This window comes from Rhinolophus hipposideros (assembly GCF_964194185.1).
Source record: "Rhinolophus hipposideros genome assembly, chromosome: 21".
NCBI lineage: Eukaryota > Metazoa > Chordata > Mammalia > Chiroptera > Rhinolophidae > Rhinolophus > Rhinolophus hipposideros.
Window position 1 is genome coordinate 29958348 of NC_138067.1, and position 26819 is coordinate 29985166.

Genomic DNA, 26819 nt, shown 5'->3' on the forward strand with positions numbered 1-26819 from the left:
GACGTTTTTGGAAATCCAAGAGTCACGTAGGCTTATAAATGTTTGCTGCTCAAGATTTGGCCCGATATTGAAAAGTCAGCTGAGGCTGGAATGAAAAACCGGCTCATCTGAGCAACATTTTCGTAGCTGTCCACACAGACTGGCCACACTTTGACCTGCCTCTCTCTCCCTCACTTACCCTGAAGGAGGCTGTAAAGGCCATTTTGACCTCAAACTGATCTGTGCAGGAGGAAGTTCTAGTTCTTAGTCACCTGTTGGGCTGCCTTCCTTCTTCGCGACAAACTGGGCACACCAAACACAAACGTACAGCCAGAGCACAGCATCAGAAGTGGAAAACACACATCCTCTCATTCCTCTCCTGCTATCGGCGCACACAGGACAACAGGTATATTGACTGAAAGGCATAGCTGTACCTCATCATATATGTACATAGTGTGTGTGCGTGTGCATGTGTGCGCGCACATGTGTTTGTGTACACTAAAACGGCAAATCTGCCAGGGGACAATTGGTACTGGAGGTTGTCATCACCATCATTGTGCCACTCAGTCCCCAGTGGGGCCAATGGCACATCTTTTCAGACTGAGGTTCCGCAGTTGAGGGTGCAGCTCTGGATGACCCCCATGGGGGCAGTTGGGCCCAGGACATCACCCAAACTCACCAGGAAAAGACGCCCTGAGCTCCCTCTGTCAGCACAACTGTCTACGCTGATCACCCTCAACCTTCTGCTCTAGGGCATCCAGGTTGAGTCCAAGTTCTGGAATCCATTAGAGACTCACCCCTACTTCGTAGCAGCTCTGTGCCCTCTACCAGAGTCCTGAATGTCTCTGAGGCTCAACTTCCTCATCTGTAAAATGGGTCACATACCTACCTCATAAGGTGCTTGTGAGGATAAAATGAAAACAGTGAGATGCGAAGGGCTTGGCTGATGGGGATTCTTGCTATTCTTCTATCTCCACCCTGCCTGTGAAACTGCCCTCAGAGAGGTCCACAGTCGCCTCCAAACTGCCAAAGCCAAGGGAGAGCCTCCTAGCCTCTACCTTCTTCACAGGCTTTTTCTGTACCCACCAAACTCACTACTCTGGGTTTCAAAGCTGGGCACTCTTAGGCACACAGTCATTTAGTCACTCATTCCAGGAGTACTTCTTGAGGGCCTACTATGTGCCAAACCCAGCGTTAAGCACTGGGGTGTACAGATAAGACCAACGAGGGTCGTGAAGATAACAGAGATCACTGTTTATTGAGCGCTTCCAATGTGCCAGGCACTATTCTAAGCACTTAGTACACATATTTGTGCATTTCTTCATCCCAATCTTTCTGGGAGGTCAGCACTGCTCACAGTCCCATTTTACAGAAGAAGAAACTGAGGCTTGGAGAGGTCAAGTAATAGACAACTCTTTCACTGCCCATCAGAGAACTGGTTATATTGAGACCAGCAGTCCTCAACGTGTGGTCCTGGGACCAGGAAGTCAGCTTTTCCCAGGAATGCACTAGAATGTGATTTCAGACACTGCAAAGGGGGCAGGGCATGGAAACTGAATTTGAATGAGCCCCCAGGGGGATTCTAATGCCCCCAAACCTTGAGAACCACTGAACTAAAGAAAGAAGTGAGAAGAGGAAATGATGGGGCTTTTAGCTTGGAGAGCTCTACCCCTGGCAGGGGGAGGGGGTGAGGCAAAAGGTCTCCTGGGTAGAAAAGCTTAAGTGTCCCAAATTCGGCCCCAGGCCCCTTCCTTCCCACCTGCACCCCATTTGTTTTAAGGACGTAATCATGTAAAGGCGCTTCCTGTGGGGCCTGGCTTCTCAATATTATAATTTACAGAATTAGAGGCATCTAAGTGTGGTTCCTGAGCATCTCCCCATCAAAGACCATCGTGACTGTCCCCCCAGAGAGTCTCCCTCCACCCAAATTCCACTGCCCAGGAAAGAGCAGAGACATATTTAGAAAAAGAGCTACTGAATCACGGTACTGGGATGAGGGAGTCCTGTTACCTCTAGACCACCTATTTGACGTAAGCCATCATGAACAAAGATTCTCAAATGCATCACAAAGTCCCACAGAGCCCCATCTCAGGGGAGATGTAAGCCAATGACAAAGCAAGGTCAGGAGCCCTGTCTTTGACGACTGTCAATCCCCCTGTGCCCACTGTGCCTTCTGGCCAGAGCCATGAGCTCAAAGCCCAGGCTGACTATATGTTAGGTGTCCCCAATTTGAGGCTGTGGAAACCTTCCCCTTCCCATCCCGTGAGAGCCTTGTTCGTGAAAAAATGGTCTTCACACGGCATTAATAAAACTCCACTCTCAAAAGAACTTGACCCTTTGGTTGGTCTCTAAAGCCTCATCACAGGCAATGACAGGTTGTCAGCGTGGAAAAGCTCCTGGACCAGCCACCGGCACCAGCCTGAACGACCCTCGGAACCTAGAAACGCTAGGTTTAGTGCCCTATGTCTTCAAGGCTCCTCACCTTCAGTTTCTAGGTTACCATGCAGCACAAAGTCATCACACATCAAGTTCTCAGAAACTGCCTGGCGCAGAGGAAGTGCTGGCAAACACTGGCTGTCGTCCTGTTTTCTCTCCTCTGCTGCCCCTTTCTCCCTCTGGCTCTCCTCTAACCCCCTCCAGGACCCTGCCTATCCCTTCTTTCTCTCCCACCTTCCACCCCCTCCCATCCCCCCACAGCTGTGTCTCCTCCTCCCCTCTCTTCCCTCTTTCACTCTCAGTCTAGGACCAGAGAGCAGGTAGGGATTTAGAAAGAGAGACACAAGGCAGGAGGACCAAGGGGTGCTGCTAAACCGTGATAGCAAAGGGATGTGGGAAACAATAATGACACAAAGAAGGAGACATGACCACAAAAGAGCATGGGCAGACGGGTAAGGGCAGAATGGAGGAGTCAGACTGCTCTGCAACCACCAAGGCCACCAGGGTGAGCTGCTCTAATCTTTGCCTCAAAACTACGAATGGCATATGATCTGCACTAACATCTCGAGGACTTTCTCTGCTCCACCCGCCCAGGCTTGACATCTCCTGAGGCTCAGGAAATCCCTGCCAGTATTCTCACCAGGGTGACCCCAAAACAGGACCCACATTGACTAGGGGCCTTCTCCCAAAAGGGACCTCGTCTTCCCCTCGGCCTGCTCCCAAAGTCAGCCCTGGCTGGAGAAGGACAAAACCCAGAGGACCTGGGACCTGCCAAGCAGTTCCCAAATTTCTCGCACTCTTGCAAATGCTTTGGACGATGGTTTTCCCTCACTACCCACGAAACACATATTAGATGTAGAATAATTAGAAGTACAAATAAGCAAAAATTAGGGTCTCACCACCTAAGTAACCTCTGCAAATGTTTCGGGGCATGTCCTTTGCATCTTTTTAACTCCTTTCATATCTGTCCAGTTCCTGTTATATCCCACAGTGCCAAGCACATAGTAGGTACCCAAGAACTATCTGCTGGCCAACAGAAAGAAGAATGAATGAGACTGTAGTCATTTCATAATTTCCACCCAAACTTTGAACTTCAGAGCAAGACAAAGAAAGGGGAAAGAAGTGGGAAGGAAATTGCCCCAGCCTGAGTTACAGGATTGTAGCTCATTCTAAAGCTGACCTTGCCTTATATAGATAGACTCCCTAAGAAGCTATGCAAACAAGGCTCAGTGAGGAGAAACAACCCACACACCAAAAAGCTGAGCTGTCAGCTTTCTCCGGCTGAGCTCCCTGGAGTGGGTATGAAAGATAATGGGAAAGAATTCTAACATCCTGCCACCCAGGGCAAGGTGACAGCTGGACAGTATCCACACCAGTGCTTGCTTTCAGCAGACTGCTAACGGGAAGGGCCCAGGCAGTGACAGGAGACAGGACAAGGGATTGGGAACCATGTGCTCTCTCAGGGCGTACTGGGTGCCTCCTGCCCAGGGGCCTGCGGCTACAAGGAGCAGGGGTTCCCTCGCTTGAAGGGAGAGCTATCATTATTGAAAAGCCCCATATCACTCACTCTCTCGTCTTCCAAGTGACTTTTATTGTGTACCCTGACTGGTAAAACAAACAACAAAGCACCCCTCCTGTCCTACTCAAAAATTTTTTAGAAAATATTAAGAAGTATAAAAAATAAAGAAAACTCATCCCAGGAAGCAAAGCCCTGTGTACATTTTAGTTTATTCCTTCCTCATAGAGGATGAATGGAGATTTTGTTTCTTGATGTGATCTCCACTGTATGTGTACATATAGATACGTACAGTCTCTGCCTTGAGACCACACAGTATATGCAATTCGATACTTGGTTCCACACATTCCTCCAAGCACAGACTTCCCAAAAGGTTCCTTCCTGATTTGCATTAAACCTGGAATGACCCAGCTTTCCCAGTTTGACAGAGAACACCGGAAAATAGAGTACAGCATAGCCAGAGGAAACGAAAGATGATTACTTCAGTGGGAACCCTCAGGGAACGGGCTGATCTGGATATCCAAATTACCAGGATAGCGAGTGGCTTTCCCCCAGTGACAAGGCACCAGAACTTTTCTTTTTAAATGATGACTTTTACTTCCTTAAATGGAAGTCAGTGTGTTATACTCGACTCCACCCTCTGACTTAGAGCACAGGGGCTGTAACAGTTTCTGAAGGTTCTGCGTACACCATTACAGTGTCTACAATGAGACACTGAAGCATCTACAGGGAGACTGAAGAAGTCGGGGATCTGATGGCTTGAGCACAAAATGCCCCTGCAACGCACGGCTCTGCTTTCTTGTATCTACTTTTTAGAGTTTTGCTGTTGTTCCGCCGTTACTAGTTAGTCATTTGACAAGCACTTTTTGACAGTCTGTGATCCAAGAACTTTGCTGAATGACACACAATCCCCTCCCTCAAAAAATACAGCATCACAAAAACAAAATGTGAACACACAATAGTTAGTGCCAAAGCAATGAGAGCCATCAGGGTGTGAATAGGAACAGCAAAGAAAGAAGAAAATCAGCTCTGCCTGGGGGGTGGTGATCAAGGCAGGCTTCACAGAGGAGGTGATATTTGATATAGGTCTTGCAGGTTGACTTAGAGTTCATCCAACTAACAGGGTAAGACTGAAGGGGGCTCATGTCAACAACTTGAGGGATAGAGTGAGAGAGCCACACAGACAAAAGCAACAGCTTCTGTGGGCAAGGCCAAAATGTCTGCCTCCCCCAGGCCTTCTATTCCTAACTTGCCACAGGCATATAATTAGCTTATCATTAATTAGCATATAAGGAGCATATAATTAGCTTATCATTACTATGTGTAAAATAAGAGTTTAAAGGCTAGGGGTGACTTCTCTGAGGACTCCACAGCGGACTCAGGAATCTTGTTCCTACTCTACCTCAAGTGCCCACAACAGTACCTGACACACTGGGCATGCTCAATAAATATTTCTTGATTAAACGAAGAGTCTTTGCACCATTTTCTGAAGCTACTCCGCGAGCCTCAGTTCTCAGCTGCATTCAATTCAGTGGGAGATGCCATTTTATACGAACAAAACCAATCTCCTTCCTGGATTTTACAGGTGTGGCTGCCACCAGCAGAGAGTAGGAATGAATAGACCAGCAGAGGTGATCAGATGTGGACAGACAGATAACAAATGACTGGTCTGGACAAATGTGCCCTTTAAAAAAACCATGTGGGAAAGGCAGACCAACATGATATTGCTAGAATTGGCTGTGCCTGCATAATGTGGGGGGTTCTTCTCTACCTTTCCTGCTCGCATCGCCAAGTAGGGTACCTCGAGGGGCAAACGCCAACCCTCAACAACCTGGTTCGTATCCCAGCTCTGCCTCTTGCCACTGTGTAACCAGGGCCCAGTAGCTTTGCCTCTCTGATATCCTGGGCTAGATGATGGCTTCTCCATCTCTGCCTCGGAGCCCCTGGGTGGTGGGGACAGACAGACGGCTCTCCATCCCCGTGGCTATGAACGACATTCCCAGCCCTTGAGTTCGCCCACACATTTCCAACTGACTCATTTTACACTTATTGATTAACCCACACAAATATCCGTGACAGAACCTCCACGTCTCATTACTCATTTCAGACGCAAGGGATGAAGGCAATGAAACATCCCCGTGGCACCCACTCTATGCCAGGCTGGATTGGGAAGATGAAACCACAGCCAAGGGTACGGGGCTGTGTCTGGGTGCCAATCCACATCAGAAGTGGTTGACAGTGTAAAGCCCTCAGAACTGGGCTTGGCACAGAGCAAGTTGTAAAAATCACTGGACAGGGACGATGACAAGGCCCATGGTAACTATTATGGAGCAAATGGAGGCAGTGGGGACCACAGGGACACAGGCAATCAAGTCATTGTGGGCTGGTGGGGTTGAGAGTCACTGTGAGGTGACTCTAAGCAGGTCTGAATGGAAGGAAAAGTGACAGAAGTAAAAATGCTGACCTGGAAAATAGCCACAGAAAGGACCAAGGTGAAATTCCAGAAGGTCATAGAACAAAAGTAGTGGGAATAAAATACGTGCTGCTCAGCAAAGTCCAGCGTCCTCACCATGGCCTGTGTGGCCAGCCACGCTCGGGGCCCGCCCATCTCCTGACCCCATGTCCCCGCACGCTTGGAGCCAAGGGCCTACACAATTTGTGTCCTGCTCACCCCCCTTCTCTTCTTTACATGAAAAAAACGGAGATATCATTTACATACCAGAAAATTCACCCCTTTTAAGTGTACAGTCATTGTTTTTTAGTATATCCACAAGATTGTGCAACCATCACCACTGTCTAGTTACGGAACATTTCATCACCCCAAAAGGAGACCTCATACTCATTAGCCATCACTTGTCATCCCCTGTCCCAACCACAGGCAATCACTAATCTGCTTTCTATCTCCATGGATTTGTTTGTTCTGGAAACTTCAAATAAATGGAATTCTACAATAAGCGGCCTTCCGTGTCTGACTTCTTTCACTGAGCATGTTTTCAAGTTTCACCCACGTTGTAGCACGTGTCAGGACGTCATCCCTTTTTACGACTGAATATTCCATTGTCCTCAACGGACCATACTTTGTCCAACCATCTGGGTGGTTCCTACTCTTTGGCTAGGGTAAATAACGCTGCTGTGAGTATTCATGTACAAGTTTATGTGTGGACACATATTTTCATTTCTCTTAGGTAGATACGAAGCAGTGGAATTGCTTAGGTGGTTTTCAGGAACCCCCAAACTGTTTTCCACAGTAGCTGCACCGTGTTCCTTCCCCATCAGCAATGCATGAGGGTTCCGATTCTCTAGAGACTCACCAACATGCTATTATAGCCTGCTAGGGCATGTGACGTCATATCTCATTGGGGACTTGACTGGCATCTCCCTAATGACGTGTATTATTGACCATCTTTTCATGTGTCTATTGGCCATTTGTAGATATTCTTTGGAGAAGTGTCCATTCAAATCCTTTGCCCATTTTTTCAATCAGGGGAATTGTCTTGTTATTGTTTAGTTGTAAGAGCACTTTACATATTCTGGACACCTGATCGTTATTGGATATATGGTTTGAGGGCCATTCCTTTTGCTGGGCCCACTCCTCATTCTGATACCCACATGTCCAGGTCCTTCTCATTCAGGTCTCTCCTCAGTGTTAATCTCTCCTCTTTAGGCCTCCCCAGACCACCCTAACTAATGGTGGCTTCCCTGTACTGCAGCCTGTCTGTAGTCCATCGCTTCATTTTATTTGCTTTATGGCACTCATCTCATTCTGAAATCATCTCACTTGCTAGCTTGTCTATTATCTGTCCCTGCACTTCCAACAGAATGTAAACTCTGTGATTTAGATCCCTCAACTTCCCCAGGATCCAGAGTGCCGGAATCCTCGATTTAAATTTATTGGATGGATGAGTCATTATAAATCACCAAAAAGAGTAAGTTATTTTCCCGGAATTGGACACATGGCTGTAGGTTTTGCCAAATCAAGAACAGAACAAGTGGCATCCAGTTCGGGACTTCAAGAGCTCGCAGAGTGAACACAGGCCCTCCTCTGTTGGGCAGGGGGCCAGAGGGGAGGTGACTGCCTGAGCTCACACAGGGGCTGTTTGGAGGCTGGCTATTCTCACTCCTCCCCAGAAGGCCCAGCATGACCCACAGGGGGTCCCTGGCCTGCCTGAGGCAGCAGCTTCCTTCATTTTCAAACCATGAACAATACACTCCATTCTACAGTCAGGGTAGAATTAGAGCCAAAAGGGGGGGTAGTACTTCCAGGTCAGATCAGATGACCTCCAAGGGATAGCCTTTCAGACAATAAAAGCGAAATTAGAATTTTACCCTGGGAAGGATGGAGGCGTTTGAATTACAGAGTGTTGCTCCCCAGAGACCCTCACAGGTTTTCCACTGCAACAAAGGCGGAAAAATTACCTCTGAGCTGCGTAGTCCCACAAATACGACACGAGCCAGTGGCACAGGCCTCAGAGCTGTCCCTTAGCTTTCAAGAAAAGAGCTTGTAGAGAGTTGTTAGGAGAGTAGCTCCTAAGAGTTCTCATCACAAGGAGAAATTATGTTTTCTTTTTATTGTATCTGTATCAGATGATAGATGTTAGCTAAACCTGTTGGGGTGATCATTCCACCATATATGTAAATCAAACCATCATGCAGTATACCTTAAACTTATACAGTGCTTGATGTATGTCAATTATTTCTCAATAAAAATAGAAACAAAGGTAACATCTCGCCTGGCGTCTTTCTTCCTTCCTTATTTCAAAAGAATTCCAGCTGCAAGGGTCAGAAAGCAGCAGGGTGTCAGGAATGGGTAAGGCCCTGGGTAAGGAACACTGCTCATCCTCCTTGCTCAACCCTGGGCCAGTGCCTTCATGTTTGAGCCTCCATTTTCCCATCTCTGAAATGGGAATAACAACAGAGCCTACCACACAGGGTCATGGTGTAGATTACATGAAATCCTGATTAGATGACTGTAGCTAGCAAAACAGTGGCCCCTAAAGATGTCTATGTCCTACTCTCCAGAACCTGTGACGATGTGACCTGACATGACAAAAGAGACCCTGAAGCTGTGATTAAGGATCTCGACATGGGGAGATGATCCTAGATGATCCGGGTGGGCCCAATGTCATCACAAGCACCCTCAAATGGAGAAGACGGAGGTAGGAGAATCAGAACCAGAGCGATAGCCCTGTGAGGACTCAGCCTGCCACTGTTAACCTGGAAGATGGAGGAAGGGGCCGTGAGCCACGAGCCAAGGGATGTGGGCAGTCTCTAGAAGTTGGAAAAGGCAAGGAAACAGATTCTCCCCTCGAGCCTCCAGAAAGAACCAGCCCTGCTGACACCTTGATTTTAGCCCACGGAAACTGACTTTGGACTTCTGACCTTCTGAACTATAAAATAATAAAATTATGTTGTTTTAAGCCACTAGGTTTATGGAAATTTGTTACCTCAGCCATAGGAAACTCATAACAATGGCCCAATGGCCTTAGCACAATGTCTGGCAAATAAAAGTTCAGTCTTCGCCATTATTTTTTCAAGTATTATTCTGACTTATTATTGGCAAGGAAGTTTACAGAAACACATAGGAGATAAAAAAAGAATAAGTGCATGATAAAAAAAATGAGATAGATGATCATAAACTAAGTCTAGAACTAAAATAGGATCTAAAGCAGGTTAATTTCAAACTGCACTGGTGAAATAAAATATAAAATGCTGAGGCAATATCCCTGCCTCTGGGGACCTGCCTCTGCTGAGGCCACTGAGCTGAATTTGAAAAGCCAAAGGCATAAAATGAAATCGGTGAGCAATGCAGCCACGCAGGGGCTCCAGGTAGGAGACCTGGGCCAGAGGCTAATGGGGGCTGGGGGCATGGGCCAGGGGCATCAACCAGGGAGTCTCAGCGCCTGCTCACCCTCCCTATGGACCGCTGGGCTGTTATGTTGGCAGAGGAGACAGCAGGCTTTCCAGGGGTGAGCTCAGCTCTCAAACATCTCGGGACTGTCATTCATTCATCGATTCAACAAATGTCGGAGGAGAATGCTGAGTGCTGATGACACAGCAGAGACCCAAACAAACCAGGATCCCACCTCCCCCAGGAGCTCAGATTCTAGCAGAAGAGTCAGAAGACAGAGACACATGCTCATGGGATAACTTGGGGAACTGGGAAGTGCTACAGCCCATGACTTGGGCCCATACAGGGAGTGACACACCCACTGGGGACAAAGAGATTGGGACTGGCTACCCATGAGGGGTGGGGATTTTCCACTGAGGAAACCACCCCCAGAGTGACAAAGTCCCTCTTTCCAAAAGATTTAATCATGGAATTGAAGAAACAGACAAGCACGTAAACTCCGCATAATGGGACGGCATCACAAAGGCAAGGAAGGCATCTGAGCAGAGGGGACATTTACACTGGGCTTTGACGAATATATGTAAGTCCTCCAGGAAAGCAAAATGGGAGACTGCCCACAAGTCATTAAAAAAGGGGAGGGCAGGGCAGTAGAGCGCAGGGGGAAAGCGGGGAGCTTCAGTCATAGACCTGGCTTCCAAGCCCAGTTCTTCCACTTAACTGCACCACCTCAAGCAAGTAACTTTTGCTTCTCCATGGAAACCATCAGATTCCTCATCAGGAAAATGGGGATGACTCCTACTTAGGATGTCATTGTACTCATTGCATCCACGGCCCTCATGGATGGAAACAATTAGACGAGCTAATACAGGCAAAGGATCCACTGAGTGCCTGGCATTTGGGCATGCACGAGGTCAGAATTCTGCATTTTGAGGATGTGCATTGGGGATGGGTGGTTAGCTGGAAAGCATCTGTTGAGAAACTGTGCCAAGGTGTCCTGGAACTGACCTCCAAAGGAGGACATAGCCAAGCGACTAAAGCAAGCAGTTGAAAACTCCAGAATTAAACCAAAAAGTTTATTAGGGGAATTTATGGATAATTGGGCAACAGTGAGATGGTGGATCTCCGCACCCAGCGGGATGGAAGCTTGATAGATAGAGCCTCCAGGAACACAGGTGGCTTGAAGCCACCTGGCACGCGCTTCTTAAGAGCTGCATCGTCCAAAGCCCACCCCTCCCGGGATGACCCAGGTCACTGACAGCAACTTTCTTCTTAAGATGGCATCGGTCACACCAAGCGCTAGAAACCATTTTGCTAATAACATCCTGTCATAAAGGGCATCGTGTCATCTCTAAGCATTTGGACCTTATGGGCGAAAGCTACAAAAGGTTCTTAAGGGGTGAGGAGTTGATACAACCCGATGTGAAGTTTAGAAAGCCACCTCTGGCCTAACCTGTTCACTAGAGTTAGAGAAAGGGACTAACTCAGCACTCGGCAATGGGCTGGGCACACAGTAGGTGCCCAGTAAATTTCCTTTTTCTTTTTTTTTAAATTTTCCCCTCCCACCCCACCCCCCTCAGTAAAGTTCTTGGAGAAGGAAAAACTGATTAAGGGCAGAGCCCTGGGAAACACCCACACTTATGGTGCAGGAAGGGAAAGGAGAACCAGCAGAAGGAAGTGAGAACAAGAGATGAGAGACACAGAAGGAGAACTAAGGGAGCATTGCAGGGCAGAAGCAGAGGGAAGGGAAAATAAATTTTCAGTAAGTAGAGGTCACTGACAAATGCTTGAGGGAGCGAAAGTGGAATAAAGACAAAGAAATGGCCACTAAATGTGGCAACTAGAAGACGACTGAAGACCTATGCATGCATGGGGTTCCATGCTTTGGGTGTGGGGGACACCAGAATGTAACAAGGTGAAGAAAGGAGGGGAGCTGGTGGACATAATTATCTATACAATCCACAAGCAACACTTCCAAAAAGTTTGCATTGACTCCTTACGATTTTCAAACAGCCAAAACTCAATTCAATTCACCTCAATTCAATTTCACCTCAATCGAACACTTTTTCCGAACAAGGGACACCCTACTTACCAGGAAGATGGACAGTTAGCAACCTTCCCCATGACAGATGTGGCCACAAACTCAAAAGGAAGCACAAATATCACCAAAGGCAATCCAAAAAAAGAGCTATCACAAAACGCATGCACCTTATGACACAAGCCATGCCATGCAGCTCAGGACCTCCCAGAAACAGGTATATGGGGACAGAAGACTTGAATGTTGCAGAAAACTATGAAGGCAATGGCTCAATAGCCCTCTAGGGTACCACTTAAAAATCATAACCCAACATTGTTTCTGGAACAAAACCAGTGCTCAATCAATGTTTGTTGAATGCACAACTGACACACTGTTTAGCACTTTACAATGTCCAAAGCACTAATTTAAAGCTTCCTTTTGACCTCAGATTCCCGTAGACTCTCTGGACAACTTCTCTCCTTTCCTTGTCACTCAAATTTCTGAAATCCATATGTGTACGTGCAGCTAGAGGGAAAAAAATCCAAGTGCAGAGCAGCATGATACAGAGACTGCCAATTGTATGTGTGTTGTACAGCTACACACAGAGCCATGGACCGCAAGTGTATCTGTCTGTTGCATGCCATCCCCCTTCTTTGGGTTACGGCAAAGATTCTCACCTTGACCAAACTCTAGTCAGGCTCTCTGAGCTCTTTCTCCACTACGTCTCAACCTATGGACTTGTGTGTTCGTCTCTGTATCATCTGATTTTGGCAACACTCCTGCTAAGTCAGTTTAGCCAGAATCCCCCAGATTCTGTATCTGATCACCCTTCATAAATAAGCATGTTCCTCATCCTCCACGACCCCCCTGGGGATGTCTGATCACCCTGGGCTGCCTTCAGCAAGAATCTTGTTAGGTTGGTTTATCCAGAATCCCCTTTACCCCTGATGTTTCCTCTTGGTACTTTTCTATCCACTGGCCACCCCACCCCACCCCTCCCACCCCACCCTGCTCTTGGACAATAAATTTCCACTTTTTTTTTTTTATTGAATCCTCAGTTGTGCCCAATGTTTCTCCCCTACTACCAAACCTCATTGCAGTGGTCCCTCCCTACACCGATCACAATGGTCCACCTGGATAAAGTCTACCTTACCATTCTTTAACAAGCATCAGAATGAATAATTTTTCTCTTTAACAGTAAACACACCCCCATTCTCCTTCGGAATCATCCCTCTGCCACTCTCAGTACCTGGTAAAGCTGACCCCACCCTAGAGGTTTCTTACATTGTCCAGGCCTATGTTAATGCATTTTGTCATTCTCCCCAATGTAGAATACCAGAGAAGGGGGCTGTGAGAGAAGAGAGTGCACGGTCAAGGGGGGGCCTCTTTCAATCTCTTTCTTAAACATCTAGACCAAGTGGTCAAACAACCTCTCCTGACATACTTTCCATGATGGGGGTCTCACTACCTTCAGTGACAGTCCATTCTAACTGGAGGACAGCTCTCCCTCACACGTACCCAAAATCTATCACTGAAATTTCTACTGTGTGGTCCTCTTCTACCACATGGGGTTGGTATGGTGGTGGGAACATTAAAGTAGTTTATATCTTCCCCATGACAGCCCCTCAAACATCTCAAGACAACACTCATGTCCCCCTGAGGTGTCACTCCTCCGGGTTAAATATGCCCAATTTTCTCAGTCAATGCTCAGATGAGAGGTTTTGAATTCCTTGCCAACCTGGATTATTCTCTTTTAGCCTGTTCCCAGCTGACTACCCTGAGGATTACGGCCAGAACTCTTTTAGATGGAAAGGATAAAGAACTCATTCAAGCTGGCTTAAGAAAAAAAAAAATTCCATTGGCTCAAAAAAATTCAAATGTCTGGATCCAAGGGTTTAAGCCATGTCATCTGGTGTCCACTCCCCATCTTTGGCTCTGTTCCTGAGTTTTCAGACAGGTTCTTTCTCCAAATGATGGGTCCAAGTGCATCATTTTTAAGTTCCAAGCCTTTTTATTATGCTTACAGGTCTTAACCCCAGAGAAGGATAAAGGGATTCTCTCCCAAGAACTCTATCCAGAGACTCAGGGATGAATCTGATTGGCTTGACTTGAGTCCTATGGGCCCAACCCTGAACCAATCAGTTAACAGAGGGGATGGTTTACTCTGATTGGCCAGGTCTGGATCATGTGCCCTCCCTGTGGGGAGGGGTGGAGTCAGCCATGCGGGAACCACATTGACTGAGCAGGATTATTATGAAATAGGATGGAGAAGTTGCCCCAAAGGATGGGATGCCGGACAGACAGAAACATCAAACCTCACATCTCTGTGAGTAATATTTTGAGCTGAACACTCCAGGCTCACCAGAGCATCATGGGAATATTATCTGCACGCAAATCATCCTCCAGTCAATATCACAAGACATCCACCCCAAATCAACTTCATGCTGACAGTGCCCTCCATGAATGCACCTTTTCTGGTAACTACCCCACACATCAAATTAATTTCAACCTATCCATTGATGTACCACACCTTCCAAGAAGGTGCTACATTAACAATAGCCAAATTTATTGAGCAATGACCACCAGGCACTACCCTACAAGCATTAAATGTATCATGTCAATTGGCCCTCACAACAACCCTGGGCATTATGTTCAATCATTATCCTCATCTCACAGACAAGGTGACAGAATCTGAGAGACTTGTCCAAGGTCACATGGCACAGCAAAGCTACAAGTCAAGGCAAGACACCCTGGCTCCATCGTGGATGCTCATAATCGATCAGCTCTAAAATCTGCACCAACAGAAAACTGGATTCATTCCCAGATACCTGGATTCTTTCCAAAATAAAACTGCTTGCAACAGAGTACTTTGGGGTCCATCGATAAAGGAACAGTTAAACAATGTTACATTTATATGAGAGAACATTATGTAGCCACTTTGAAAGCTGGGCGATGACAATAAAACATCAGTTCCATGAGGACAGGGACCTTCTGTTTCCATATTTATCCTCAGTGCCTAGAAAAGTACCCTGCAGAGTAGCCATTTATGTCCATTGGAGGAAAGAAGGAAGGAAGGAAAGGAGGAAGGGAGGGAGGGAGGAAGGGGGGGAAGAAGGGAGGAAGGGAGGGAATGAACTAGGCTGGGTGGGTAGCTGAGTCCTAGAAAGACTGAGATAGGAAAGAGGAATTCTACCTGGAGGGAATATCCAAAATCAAAGGCCCAAGGAAGGGAGAGAGGGAGGGTGGGGGGGGAAAAGCAGGGGAGGAGAGGGAAGGAGAGGGGAGAGAAAGGAAGAGAATGAATGAAGAACAAAGGCATGAACATATTTCTGCATGGTAAAACTATATCTGAACTATATCTGGTTTTTATTCTCTTTTCTCTTAGTCTTGGTTTCTGAATATTTTATAACAAACATGTATTACTTGTAAGGTATAAAAACAGAATGTGATTTTATAGTTCAAGCCACTGCCTCGTCACATATGAGTGATCTGTAAGCCCTTTCTACTTCGATCAGAGAGATCATGTGTCCAGTCAGTCTGGCAAATGGCTCCTTTCCTGCAGCCTTTGCCAGCTGAGCCCTGGCTCCTCCTGACTCCCCTCATGGCTGTCAGGGAAACCAGAGACCCTCCAGCGCAGCTCAGTACCCATTTCCTCCCATCGCCTCTTCACCCTCCCACCTTTCTGGTGCTATCAGATCACATACTCTACTTCCTCGTTAATCAAATTAGATGACAACCACAGTAATTAACATTATGGGGCACTTACTATATGCTAGGTACCACGGACTTGCTTCCTTACTCCTCCTAATGACACTGTAGCAGAAGGATGACCAAGGATGACCAGGTGGGTGCTCCAGGCCACGTGACTGGCAAGTATTGAAACCCAGGCTGTCTAATCCAGGCCAAATCTTTAACCACTGTGCATGTTAACCACCTCTTAGCATGTACTGAGCATGTACCTACAGCATGTGGACCTGGGGCAAAGATCTAATGCATGCCCTCATGGGGCCTGATGCCTACTGCGTGCCAGCCTAGGGTCTAGTACCTACTAGGGGCTAACCTGGGGTTAAGTGCCCACTGTGTGCTGAGCTGGGGCATGCACGGAAGACTTCAGAACAGACAGCACAATGTCATCACAAGTGCTATAAGAGTAAAAATAATGCTATAAAGTGACAGTAATGAGAGCCAATGTGCAACGTAGTCTGTGCTCTCATTTTAGACATAATATTTCCGTTAACGCCCTCAGTCACTCTCAGAGGTAGGCACCGTCAGGATCCCCGTTTTACACACTAGAAAACTGAGGCCCAGAGGAAGGGATGTCCTTGCCCAAGCCACATAACCAGAGAGGTAGAGTAGGGATGTGAATCTAGAGCTTTTCTGATTCCAAAGTGTCCTGGCTTTGACACAAACAAGGGATGGAACCAGGCTGCATCCTACATGGGCTGAGATAGGGAAGAGGAATTCCACCTGGAAGGAACATCTAAAATCAAAGGCTCGAAGGCTGGGAGTGTGACACTGTGTCAGGCTGCAGGTGCACAAAGAAGGGTGCGGGAAGCTATTGGGCAGGAGATGGAGGTGGAGACAAATTGATTGGGGTGCCAATCAGACAGCCTGTGCTTAATTCAACGGGCAGAGGGGTGTCATGAAGGTTAATGAGCCGAGGAGTGACTTGATTAGAGATGTGCTTTAGGAAGTTACTCCAGTGATGGGGGGTAGAATGGATATAAAACAAAAAGGCCTAAAAGGCTGTTGCAATATGGGGGTGGCAGCTGAGAGGCAATGGACCTGTTTTTAGTTTGCCTCTCTTCTAGAAGTAGCTCCCACGCACCACCCCCCACCCCCCACCCCCTACACACACACACACTTTTCCCTTAGGAAGGGACCCTCCCTCACTTGATCTCCTGGTTTGGGTAGGGTTGCCTCTCCCCCTCTCCAGCAATGGGCACTGATCCAGGCCTAGCCAGCCAGAGTGCCAGGGATTGGTTCAAAAGGGGCACATGAATCCAGCCAGGCAAAGGAGAGTCTGTCGGTCTGGAGACCCAAAATCATTGGCAAAGGGTCTCTCTCTCTCTCCCCACTGAGATGGCTCTGCCTGTGGCCTGGCTGAGGCAGCTGGTGGCCATCTGTATCACCCCCTCCCAGAGAAGCTGCCCTCCTGCCCACAAGAAGGGTGATAATGGGGAAAGGCAGAGCTAGGAGATGGAGGAGAGGGGGTTTGAGTTTGGGCAGCCTTACCTGCAGCTAGCACTTCTCCTGGACTTTCCAACCATGGAAGCTACAGACTGATTTTTTGCTTAAGCCAACCTGCGTGCGGCTTCTCTCACTGCACCTGAAAGATCTTTGACCACCCACACCGACAGAAGTATGGGGCAGAAGCAAGAGCAGAGGTGGTTAGCGCAGGAGTGCTTAGTGCAGAAAGAGGGGCCAGAGGAGTCCAGTGCAGGGCCACAGAGGGCTCCAAATCCTGCCAGTAGAAAGAAACGGGAAGATGACGGCCCAGCAACTTTCTAGATCAGCGACCTTCCAGAAAACAGCTGCAGTGGACAAGGAGAAGCCCGGCCTGGGAACTGAGGAGAGATGAGAGCTGCAGGCTAGACAGGCAGATTTTTCTGGAAAATGCTGGGGAGGACAAGAGAAGGAAGACAGTAGGCAGAGAGGAGAGGAGAGGGGAAGAGGGTGTTACAGAGAGATAATGACTCAGGAGGGACTGTCAGGGAAGAGAGAGAGCCCAGGAGGTAACTTCCCACTCCCATCCCTACAGCCCCCAAGCGAGAGGCAGAAACCAGGTGTGGTTTTCAGACTCCCAAGTCCTCTGTGCACCTTGTGAGAAGATGTTTGGAAACAGGAAACCTGTGCTAGAGGGGACCCTCAGGCTTGTCAGGACACATGGCTAGCAATTAGAGCCACAAAGCGCTCCCTGCATCACCTGAGTGGGCAAACATGTCCTTTGTAAGCTGCAAACAACCCCACAAACCCCAACCAGAACCTACTGTACCAACTAAAGCCTCATGGCTTGGAGATGAGATTCTAAACCACTTCCTTAAGGCCAAGAACATTGGCCTCGGAGCCAGCCTGCCTGGGTTCAAGTCCCAGCTCTGCAGCGTCCTAGCTGTGTGATCTCGGACAAGTCATTTAACTTCTCTGGACCTTGGTTTACTCATCTGTAGAAGGGGAACAATCTCAGTAACAGAGATCAGGCATGTCAAGTGCAGGGACAAATATATCAAAAGTCACTAGTTGGTGTTCTGATTCCTTTGTCACTAGATTATAAGGACACAGCAGTGGGAAGGAACAGCTTTTCTGAGAGGAACAAGAGCAGACATGGCACCTATAACCAGCCTATACGTTTGTCCAACAGATGGCTGGGGAAGGAAGGCAGACAGACTTCCAGCCAAAGCAGACAGAGCCTTCAGATCCCACAGCCCATTCATAATATCAACAAGCAGCAGGGAAAGCATTTTTAGTTCCCCCACCAGACACGCTCCACTCCCATCCCTGTCATGGGGGGAAGGGTCAGAGTAAAAAAACCACAAAGCCCAAGAGAGGAAGGAAGTGTTCTCTGACCCTAGCAAGTCCTTCCAGCTTAGCAGGCCCAATGGCCAGGAGCATCTGTTCCGAATGTATTGACAGGATGCTTTCTTCCCTGGGTCACCTTCTCCTACTTGGTGGAGAGAACAATAGCTCCAGAGGCGGAACCCAGTCTGATGGGGAGTAAGTGATGGACGGCCAGGAGGAGGGAAAATACTGCTAGTTTACTGTCCCCAAGTTCAGGGAGGAGGCAAGCTGGCCTATGAGACAAAGCCTCAGAGCCAGCAAGGCAAAAAATACTGCTGAATCTTCTAGTTGTGCACCAAATCAGGGGAAAGTCAAGAGTACACTTATTCCACTCACAAAAGCATTCACCATGGTAGTGGAAGGATAACGATGGTCGAGACGGCTCTTAAGTCAGGGGCGTTGGTCCAAATCCTGACCCCACCAACTCTTCACAAGAGGCTCTGTGCAGCTTGAGATATGTGAGTTGTTCTAGTACTTTACATGTCTGATATTTTAAACCAATTCTTTACAAAAGCAACGCATGCATGTCTAGAGGCAGCTCTCAGGGAGACATTTTAGTTGGAAAAACATTAAAAAACAAACAAAACAAAACTCTAGTACCAACCACCCAGCTCATAGCAGACACTTCATAAATAGTCTTTGAATTAGACTAAATGCAACATATCATTTGATTAAGGAAGCAGTTAGTGAAAGGAGCAGTCACGTGATTCTTGGCATAATTTTGTATTTTTTATTTATTTCACAAAGGACATGTAGTTTGTAAGGACAGTCCTAGGAATCTGACACACATTAACTCGCTTATCTTTACAACAGCCACCCAAGATTACAGGTGAGGAAACCAAAGGCCCCCTCCCCCCCTCATGTTAACTTGCCCCAAACCACACAGCTCGGAAGTAGCCACTCTGGGATTCAAAACCACCTACCTAGCTGGCTCAGAGGCTCCACCCTAACCTCCAGGCTGCACTGCCTTTGTCTGAATATATCTGTTTCCAAGCTAGAGACCAGAGGCCAGGAGACAGCCCACTCTCCAATCTCAACTTTAAAGGGTCCTATTACCAACGAGTCTGAGCCTTTGCCTCTGTTGAGGGACTCATGGTTATACACACCAAGTGTCCTTTCCTTTTAATGGTTCAATATACACCAGGGAAGTGCACAAAGTTTACAAATCTTAGTATTTGCTTAATGATTTCTTACATATGTACACACCTCTGTAACACGCCCCCAGATGGAAATAGGAGACATTTCCAATGCCCCATCCCCCCAAGCCTTCCTAGGGCTGCTCTCCCAGTCAGTAGCTATCTATCCTGAAATGTGACCACGACGGTGACTTTTCACACCACACATTACTTTTGCCTTTTCTACAATTTCATATAAATAGAATCATATGGGGTGTATCCTTTCATTGCTAACTCTATATTCTTCAAATAAAAAACACATATATAACCAGCACGCTAACAATGATTGGTGTTGAAAGGAGGGTGCAGCTGACAGTTTGTTTCTCTTGCAATAAGCTCCAGGATTGTTTTTATTTTGGCTCACTGACGATCAAAGGGAAAGGTGGGAGGGCTGAACACTGGAGTTTGGAACCACATAAGTTGTCTGTGGAAAACCAGTGACCCGAAGGGGGCAAAGGAGCGGTTCCACCTGGAGAGAGTACTGTGGAGCAAAGAAGCCAGGTGGTCGGTCACCTCTGGTTGCTCTGGATATCCAGAGGGGAGAAGGCTTTCTGAGGCTTTAAAACGCTCAAATCTTGTTCCGCCAGCGCCAGAGATGCCCAGGGTGGCCACTGCCACTCCTCTCAGTTTGGCCACTGCCACTCCTCTCAGTTTGGCCTCTGCCACTCCTCTCCCCAGACGTTAATAATGTCCCCCCAAATCAGGAATTCCCCCCCCCAAAAGGCTCGTCTCCTCCTACCTGTGCACTGTTGGATGAAGTCCTGATATTCCGCTCCCTGCTCGCCGGGGACGATGGTGGAGCCATCATATTTAAAAGTCACCCTTTGGATTGGGAGAAGAAAAAACACACACACATCAGCGTTGGTAGCTGCACGGTGCCCAGCTTCCAGCAGGACAATCTAAAAGATGCTCTAGCTGGGGAGAAGCCAGCGCTGGCTTTCCACTCTGTCCTGGGTTAAGGCTGCGGGAGACAGCACGGGATGACCCTTAATCCGTCCCGTCTGGAAGACAGCTCAGTGCACCAGGCCCCTCGCGAGCTCGGGGAGCAGGGCCTGGAGAGCAATATAAAGTTCCTCACCAGATGACGGCCGAGCCGTCGTCGCGCACCAGGTTGTACGCCTCCCGGCAAGCCTCTTTGTCAATCTTGGTGGCCATCGCCGCGGGGCCGCAGTGGGGACACTGCCCAGAGCGACCGAGCGTTTCCCGTACCGGCCGCAGAGATCCGAGAGCAGCAGGGACGCGCCGAAGGCGGGCTGGCGACAGCAGCTAGCGACTGCAGCGGCGACAGCGACGCTGGGCTGCAAGATCCCAGCTCCAAGCACGGCGGTGGCTGCGAGTGCGCACCGAGCTCGCGCCTGGACCACGGCCGCGCCGCCCCGCCCCGCCCCGCACCCCGGCCGCCCTCCCAAGCCATCTCCAGCCATTGGCCGCCCAGGCCGCGGCCGCCCCGCCCCCCCTCGTCATTGGCTGCTGGGTTTCGGGGGCGTGGCCTCTTTTCTCGCTGCCGGCCAATCTCAGCCCGGGCGGGTTGCGCAACTGCTCAGCGGGAGCTGAAGTAGGGGCTTTTTCCTCCTCCCTCTCCCTCCTCCTTCCTCCTCTTCTCCTCCCTCCCTCTTTTCCCTTCTTCTCTCTTCTCCCTCCTCCTCCCCCTGTTCTCCTCCCAACACCCTCCTCATTCTTCCACTCTCCCAACTCCTTCTCCCCCCCATTTCCTCTTCCCCATCCCCTCTTTCACCTCTCCCTCCCCTTTCTCTACTTTCTCCCCTTCCTCCCCCTCCTTGTTTCTTCCTCCTGTTCCCTCCCCCTCCTTTCCCCTACTTGCTCCTCCCACTTCCCTAACCCCTTCCCCCATCTATTCCCTCCCTCTCCAACCTCCTACCTCCCTTCCTCCTTCCCCCTCCTCCTTGCCTCTCTTCCTTATCCCCCCCAACTCTTTTTTTTTTCCTCCTCCCTATACCCTCTTCCTCAAGCTCTTTCTCCCTCTCCTCCCTTCCCCTTCCCTTCCTTTCTCTTCTCCTTCCCACCCCCACCTTGCATCTCTCTCCTTATTCCCCCTCCTTTCTCCTCCCTCACCGCCCCCCCTGCCCCCCCCAACTTTCAGGGCTGCACAGCTCCAAAGGGGACCTCCAAGTGGGTGACTTAATGCATCAAACCAGAGGAGACTGCCCCCACCTCAGTGTTTGGTTCCAAGGTTTCTAGGTGGGGAGGAATTGGAAGAAATTAAGCATTTTAAATAGGAGGGGATAAAAAGTGGACTGCTTCCAAAATGCTGGTGGGATCACTGTTTACTTTGTATTCTGGTTATTTGCATTCATGTCTTATCTCCCCCTTTTTAGTTCCTCTGAGTGCAAGAGCTGACTCATTCTGTCTTCATTTCCTCCCTGACTCACTCATTCATTCCCTCATCCTGTCATTCCACGAAGACCAGTTGCAGTGTCAAGGCAGGTAAAAGGGCCAGACCCTGGAGACCAGCCTCTTGAATTACATGCAGCACTGCCGATTTCTGTGGGCCCTTGGGTAAGATTCAAACGCTCTGAGATTACTTTCCTGCAATGGAATAACACTAGTACTGACATTGTAAGTTTGGCTTATGGTTTAATTGAAATGATATGTGTAAACAAATATATTAGATATTCAATAAAAGGTCATTGCTCTTGGTTATTAAGTAATTAAAATAAATCCTAAATAGAAACCCAAAAGGTCAGAGAGGATGTCCAATTAATAATACAATTCTCAGTGGTAAACAAAAAAGTAAATCAATAAATCAGGCAATGGGTGGATGCGACCATATTACCAGGAAACTGGGAGCAGGTGTTGCTACTATAGAGGAGGAATAAACTTTCCTGTACCCTCAAGGTTCTTCTGGTTGGTCTAGTAATCAAATAGACATGAGACAGATTAGCAAGAGAAAATAACCAAATTTAATACATACATATGTATGGGAACCCCGCAAACATACAGAGACCCCACATGCACTAGAAGTTCAGAGACAGAAAGGGAACATGGGTATATAAGACATCCTGAGCTGGGGATGAGGTAAGCTGGAGTGAGGTAAGGTAATGCAGAGGGTCATTGAAGGATGATAAGAGCAGATGCTTAGTAAAATAGAAGTTTGTCCTGCCCTACAGATAGGTTAAAAGAGGTTTCTCTGATAATTGCTTATTATGGGCAAGACCCTTAATTCAAGTTCTTCTAGGTAGTTCAGGGAGGGGCAGAAGTTTCTCTCCAGCCTGAAGCTCAAGTTCCCTTTAGCCCAAAACAGTCTACATACCATAGAGGCACATCTCGGGGTGACTCCTTCTGAAGCCACACACTATAAATAAAAAGACAAAAAGAAGTTCTGGGCCGGCCGGGTGGCGCAGGCGGTTGGAGCTCCATGCTCCTAGCTCCGAAGGCTGCCGGTTCGATTCCCACATGGGCCAGTGGGCTCTCAACAAAAAAAAATAAATAAAAAAAATAAAAAAGAAGTTCTGATTTGATGCAGCCCAAATCAGTTCCTACCCTATCCCTGTTAAAGGTAATGGGACAATTGGCTGTTGGAAAGAAAAACAAACAAAAATGGATCTGTATATCACATCGTTGATCAGGGTAAATTCTAAAAGGATCAAAGATTTAAATGTAAATGGAAACCACAAAAGTTCCAAAAGAAAACATGGGAAGCTTCCTTTATAAGTCTGGAATTGGAAAAATCTTTCAAACCATGGTCAACATCCAGAAGCCATAACAAAATATAAATATATTCAAATATTTAAAAAGTCTTCAACAACAGCAAAATATATCGCTTCATGCAAAGTATAAAAGCAAAAGACAAAGCAGTGAAAAGTATTTGCAACTCAAATCACAAAGAATTAATCTTGCTGACATATAGAGAAGCCAACCTAAAAAAACAAAAAGAAAAATGGGCATGAGATATCACCAAAGAGATCAAATGGCTCTTTTTCTTTTTTTTAAGATTTCATTGGGAAAGGGAAACAGGACTTTATTGGGGAACATTGTGTACTTCCAGGACTTTTTCCAAGTCAAGTTGTTGCCCTTTCAATCCTAGTTGTGGAGGGTGCAGCTCAGCTCCATGTCCAGTTGCCGTTGTTAGTTGCAGGGGGCGCAGCCCACTACCCCTTGAGGGAGTTGAACCAGCAACCTTATGGTTGAGAGACAACTGGCCCATGTGGGAATCGAGAGAGAGAGAAAGAGAGAGAGAGAGAGAGAGAGAGAGAGAGAGAGAGAGAGAGAGAGAGAGACTTCTCTCTATGTACTGAAATGGAAAGTTCTACAAGATACATCATGAACAAAGAAAAGCAAGGTACAGAGCAGTATATTCAGAACAAATTTTGGTATTGCTGCCTTTTGAATAAAGTGCAGGAAGGTGTAAATAGATATTTATGTTTGTTTATATTTGCATAAAGACCTCTGGAGGAGCACACAAGAAAAAAATAACGGTTGTACCTATGAGGGAGAACAGGTAGGAAGCCAGGCCCAAGGGAGAGAGGGGTGAGAGAGGGATTTCGCCATATACCATTTTATTTTATTTTATTTTATTTTATTTCATATTTTTAACCCTATAAATGCATTGTCTATTGAGAATATTAAGTAACAAATAAACAAAACAAGTGGCTCTCATCCTGAATTTGACTCCAAGGTTCATCCTTACTGGAGGAAGACCTTGAAAATATTCCACCTGTACCTACCTGTTCTCCTTCTATTCATTGTTACTGTCTCCCTCTGCTGGACTGAAAATGTAAAAGGTTAGTTTTAAAGAGAACCCTGAATTTGAGCATGGTGAAGTCAACTTGTCTACCAAGGTGGAAAAATAAACTACACACCAGAAATAAATATTATGTGTAAGTACTTGTTTAAATTGAGATCCGCATAATATAAAAAAGCAATCTAATTCAATTCGTGTTTCTTTAGAAGAGAAATAAAAATATTTGACACCATATGCTAGGCACTGTGTTGAGAACTGGGGAAATGGTATAAATTCATTCATTCATTCATTCATTCATTCATTCATTCATGTCTGGCGCTGAGCCTATTACGTGTCCAACAGGCTCACAAACTCACTTGCCTGTAGGGGGCAGACACGTAATGTAAATGAGCCAAGATCGAGGCCTGCAAGAAAAATTTTTCTGGAGGTGATCCTCTCTGGTCTGCCCTCCGCTGGGTGTCAGTTTCATCTTGAGAATTGACATCGAAAGGGGGCTACTGGTTCTCAGCTCTACCCTAGCTGCCAGGCAGGAACGTTAGCATGAAAGTGTCAAGTCTTCCAATTGCCTAAGAAATGCAAACAATCTGGATCACTTTGAAATCTCTTGATTCTTAAACTTGGGCAAGAAAAATATTACAGATAAGTGCTGCCTGACTGCAAATTTGAACCAGACAAATACTCTCCCTGCCCTCCTGAGTCTTACACTCTAGTGAGGGAGATAAGCAGTTAATTCAGTGTGGATACTACAAGTTGTTAACAATAGAACACTCAATTCAAATAGACTTAAACAATGTTGGAGGGAAAGTAGTGGCCCAATGACTGAAAAGCTAAATGGAATTCAGGCATGCTTTGTCAGAATTTTGCCTCTATCTTCTGTATGTTTCCAGTTTGCCCTCTATTTTGCATTTCATCTTCAGGCAAATTCTGCCTTTCTGTTTGGCACACCTTACCCCAAATTCTTCATGGCTGACTTCTCATTCAGACCTCAACGGTTCCCCCTCAGAGAAGCCTTTCTTAACTTCCAACATGAAGTAGTCCCTTCTGTAACCTCCACTGGTCACTCTCTATCACATAACGTTCCTTTGTTTTCCATAGCACTCATCACTACCTGAAGTCACCTTTTCCATTTATCTCTTTACTTGTATATTATCTCCACTCCCATAAGAATGTCAGGTCCACGAGGGGAGGGACAGTGTCTATCTCGCTCACAATTGTATGCCCATCTTCAAGCACAGCACCAGTTCCTGACGGATACATAGTTCATTGGGGTTGAATGGATGGATGTAGGGTGAGAGAAAGAGAAGAGTCAAAGGAGGTGATACTTGCATAAAGATAGACATATAAATCAATGGACAGTTGTAACTGACAGTCCAGAGATAAACTCACATTTATAGTCAACTGGTGTTTGACAAGGACGCGAACATAAGTCCACAGGGAAAGAATAGTCCTTTCAACACATGGTGCTGGAAAACTGTATAGCACGTGCACAAGAATGAAGTTAGACCCCTACCTCACACCATATACAAAAACTTATCTCAAAATGGACCTCAGATATAAACATAAAAGCTATTCTTAGAAGAAAACATAGACATCAATCTTCATAGCCTTGGATTAAGCAATGATTTCTTAGATAAGACACAAATAACAGAAGTGATAGAAGAAAAAAATTAGATAAATTGGACTTCAGCAAAATCGAACATTTTTGCGATTTACTGAGCACCATCAAGACAATAAAAAGACAGCACACAGAATGGGAGAGAAAATATGTACAAATCATATATCTGATATGGATCTAGTGTCCCAGATCCAAACAACTCTTACAACTCAACAATAAAAAGACAAGTAACCCAATTGAAAAATAGGCAAAGGATTTGAATAGGCAGTTTTCCAAGGAAGAAACACAAATGGCCAACAAGTACATGAAAAGATGCTCAACAAGACTAATCATCAGGAAAATGCAAATCCAAACCACAGTGAGAGATCACTTCACACCCACTAAGATGGCTAAAATTAAAAAGACTGACAATAGCAAGTGTTGGGGAAGATGCAGAGAAATTGGAATCCTCGTATACTGCTGGTGGGAATGTAAAATGTTGTCTGCTTTGGAAAACACTTTGGCAATTCCTCAAAATGTTAAATGTAAAGTTATCATATGACCCAGGAATTCCAATCGTATGACTGTACGCAAGAAAAGTAAAACATACATCTACATAAAAATTTGCATGTGAATGTTCATAGCAGTATTATTCATAATAACCAAAAGTGAAAACCTAAATGTCCATCAACTGATGATGGAGAAACAAAATGTGGTCTATCCATACAATGGAATATTATATTACTCAGCCCTAAAAAGGACTGAGGTACTGATTCATTCTACAACATGAATGAACCACGAAAACATCATGCTAAGTTAAAGAAGCCAGTTGCAAAAGGCCACATCGTGTAGGATTCCATTTATATGAAAAGTCCAGATGAGCAAATCCATTGGGACAGAAAGTAGATTAGAGGCTGCTGGGAGCTGGGGGGAGGAAGTAATGGAGAGAAACTGACAATAAGCATGGGGTTTCTTTTGGGTGTTGACGAAGATGTCCCGG

General features: G+C 46.7%; 1 protein-coding gene across 1 annotated transcript in view; it reads right to left on the minus strand.

Annotated features, from left to right (window-relative positions):
• The window catches only part of COTL1 (coactosin like F-actin binding protein 1), a 39991-nt gene extending 19080 nt beyond the window's left edge, over positions 1 to 20911 (minus strand). The window contains exons 1-2 of the mRNA XM_081032538.1: positions 20602 to 20911; positions 20263 to 20345 (exon numbers count right to left, since the gene is read on the minus strand). Coding sequence (XP_080888664.1) covers positions 20263 to 20345; positions 20602 to 20678 — 160 coding nt within the window. The 5' untranslated portion in view covers positions 20679 to 20911. The remainder of the gene's footprint in view (positions 1 to 20262; positions 20346 to 20601) is intronic.
• Positions 20912 to 26819: the final 5908 nt, after the last annotated feature.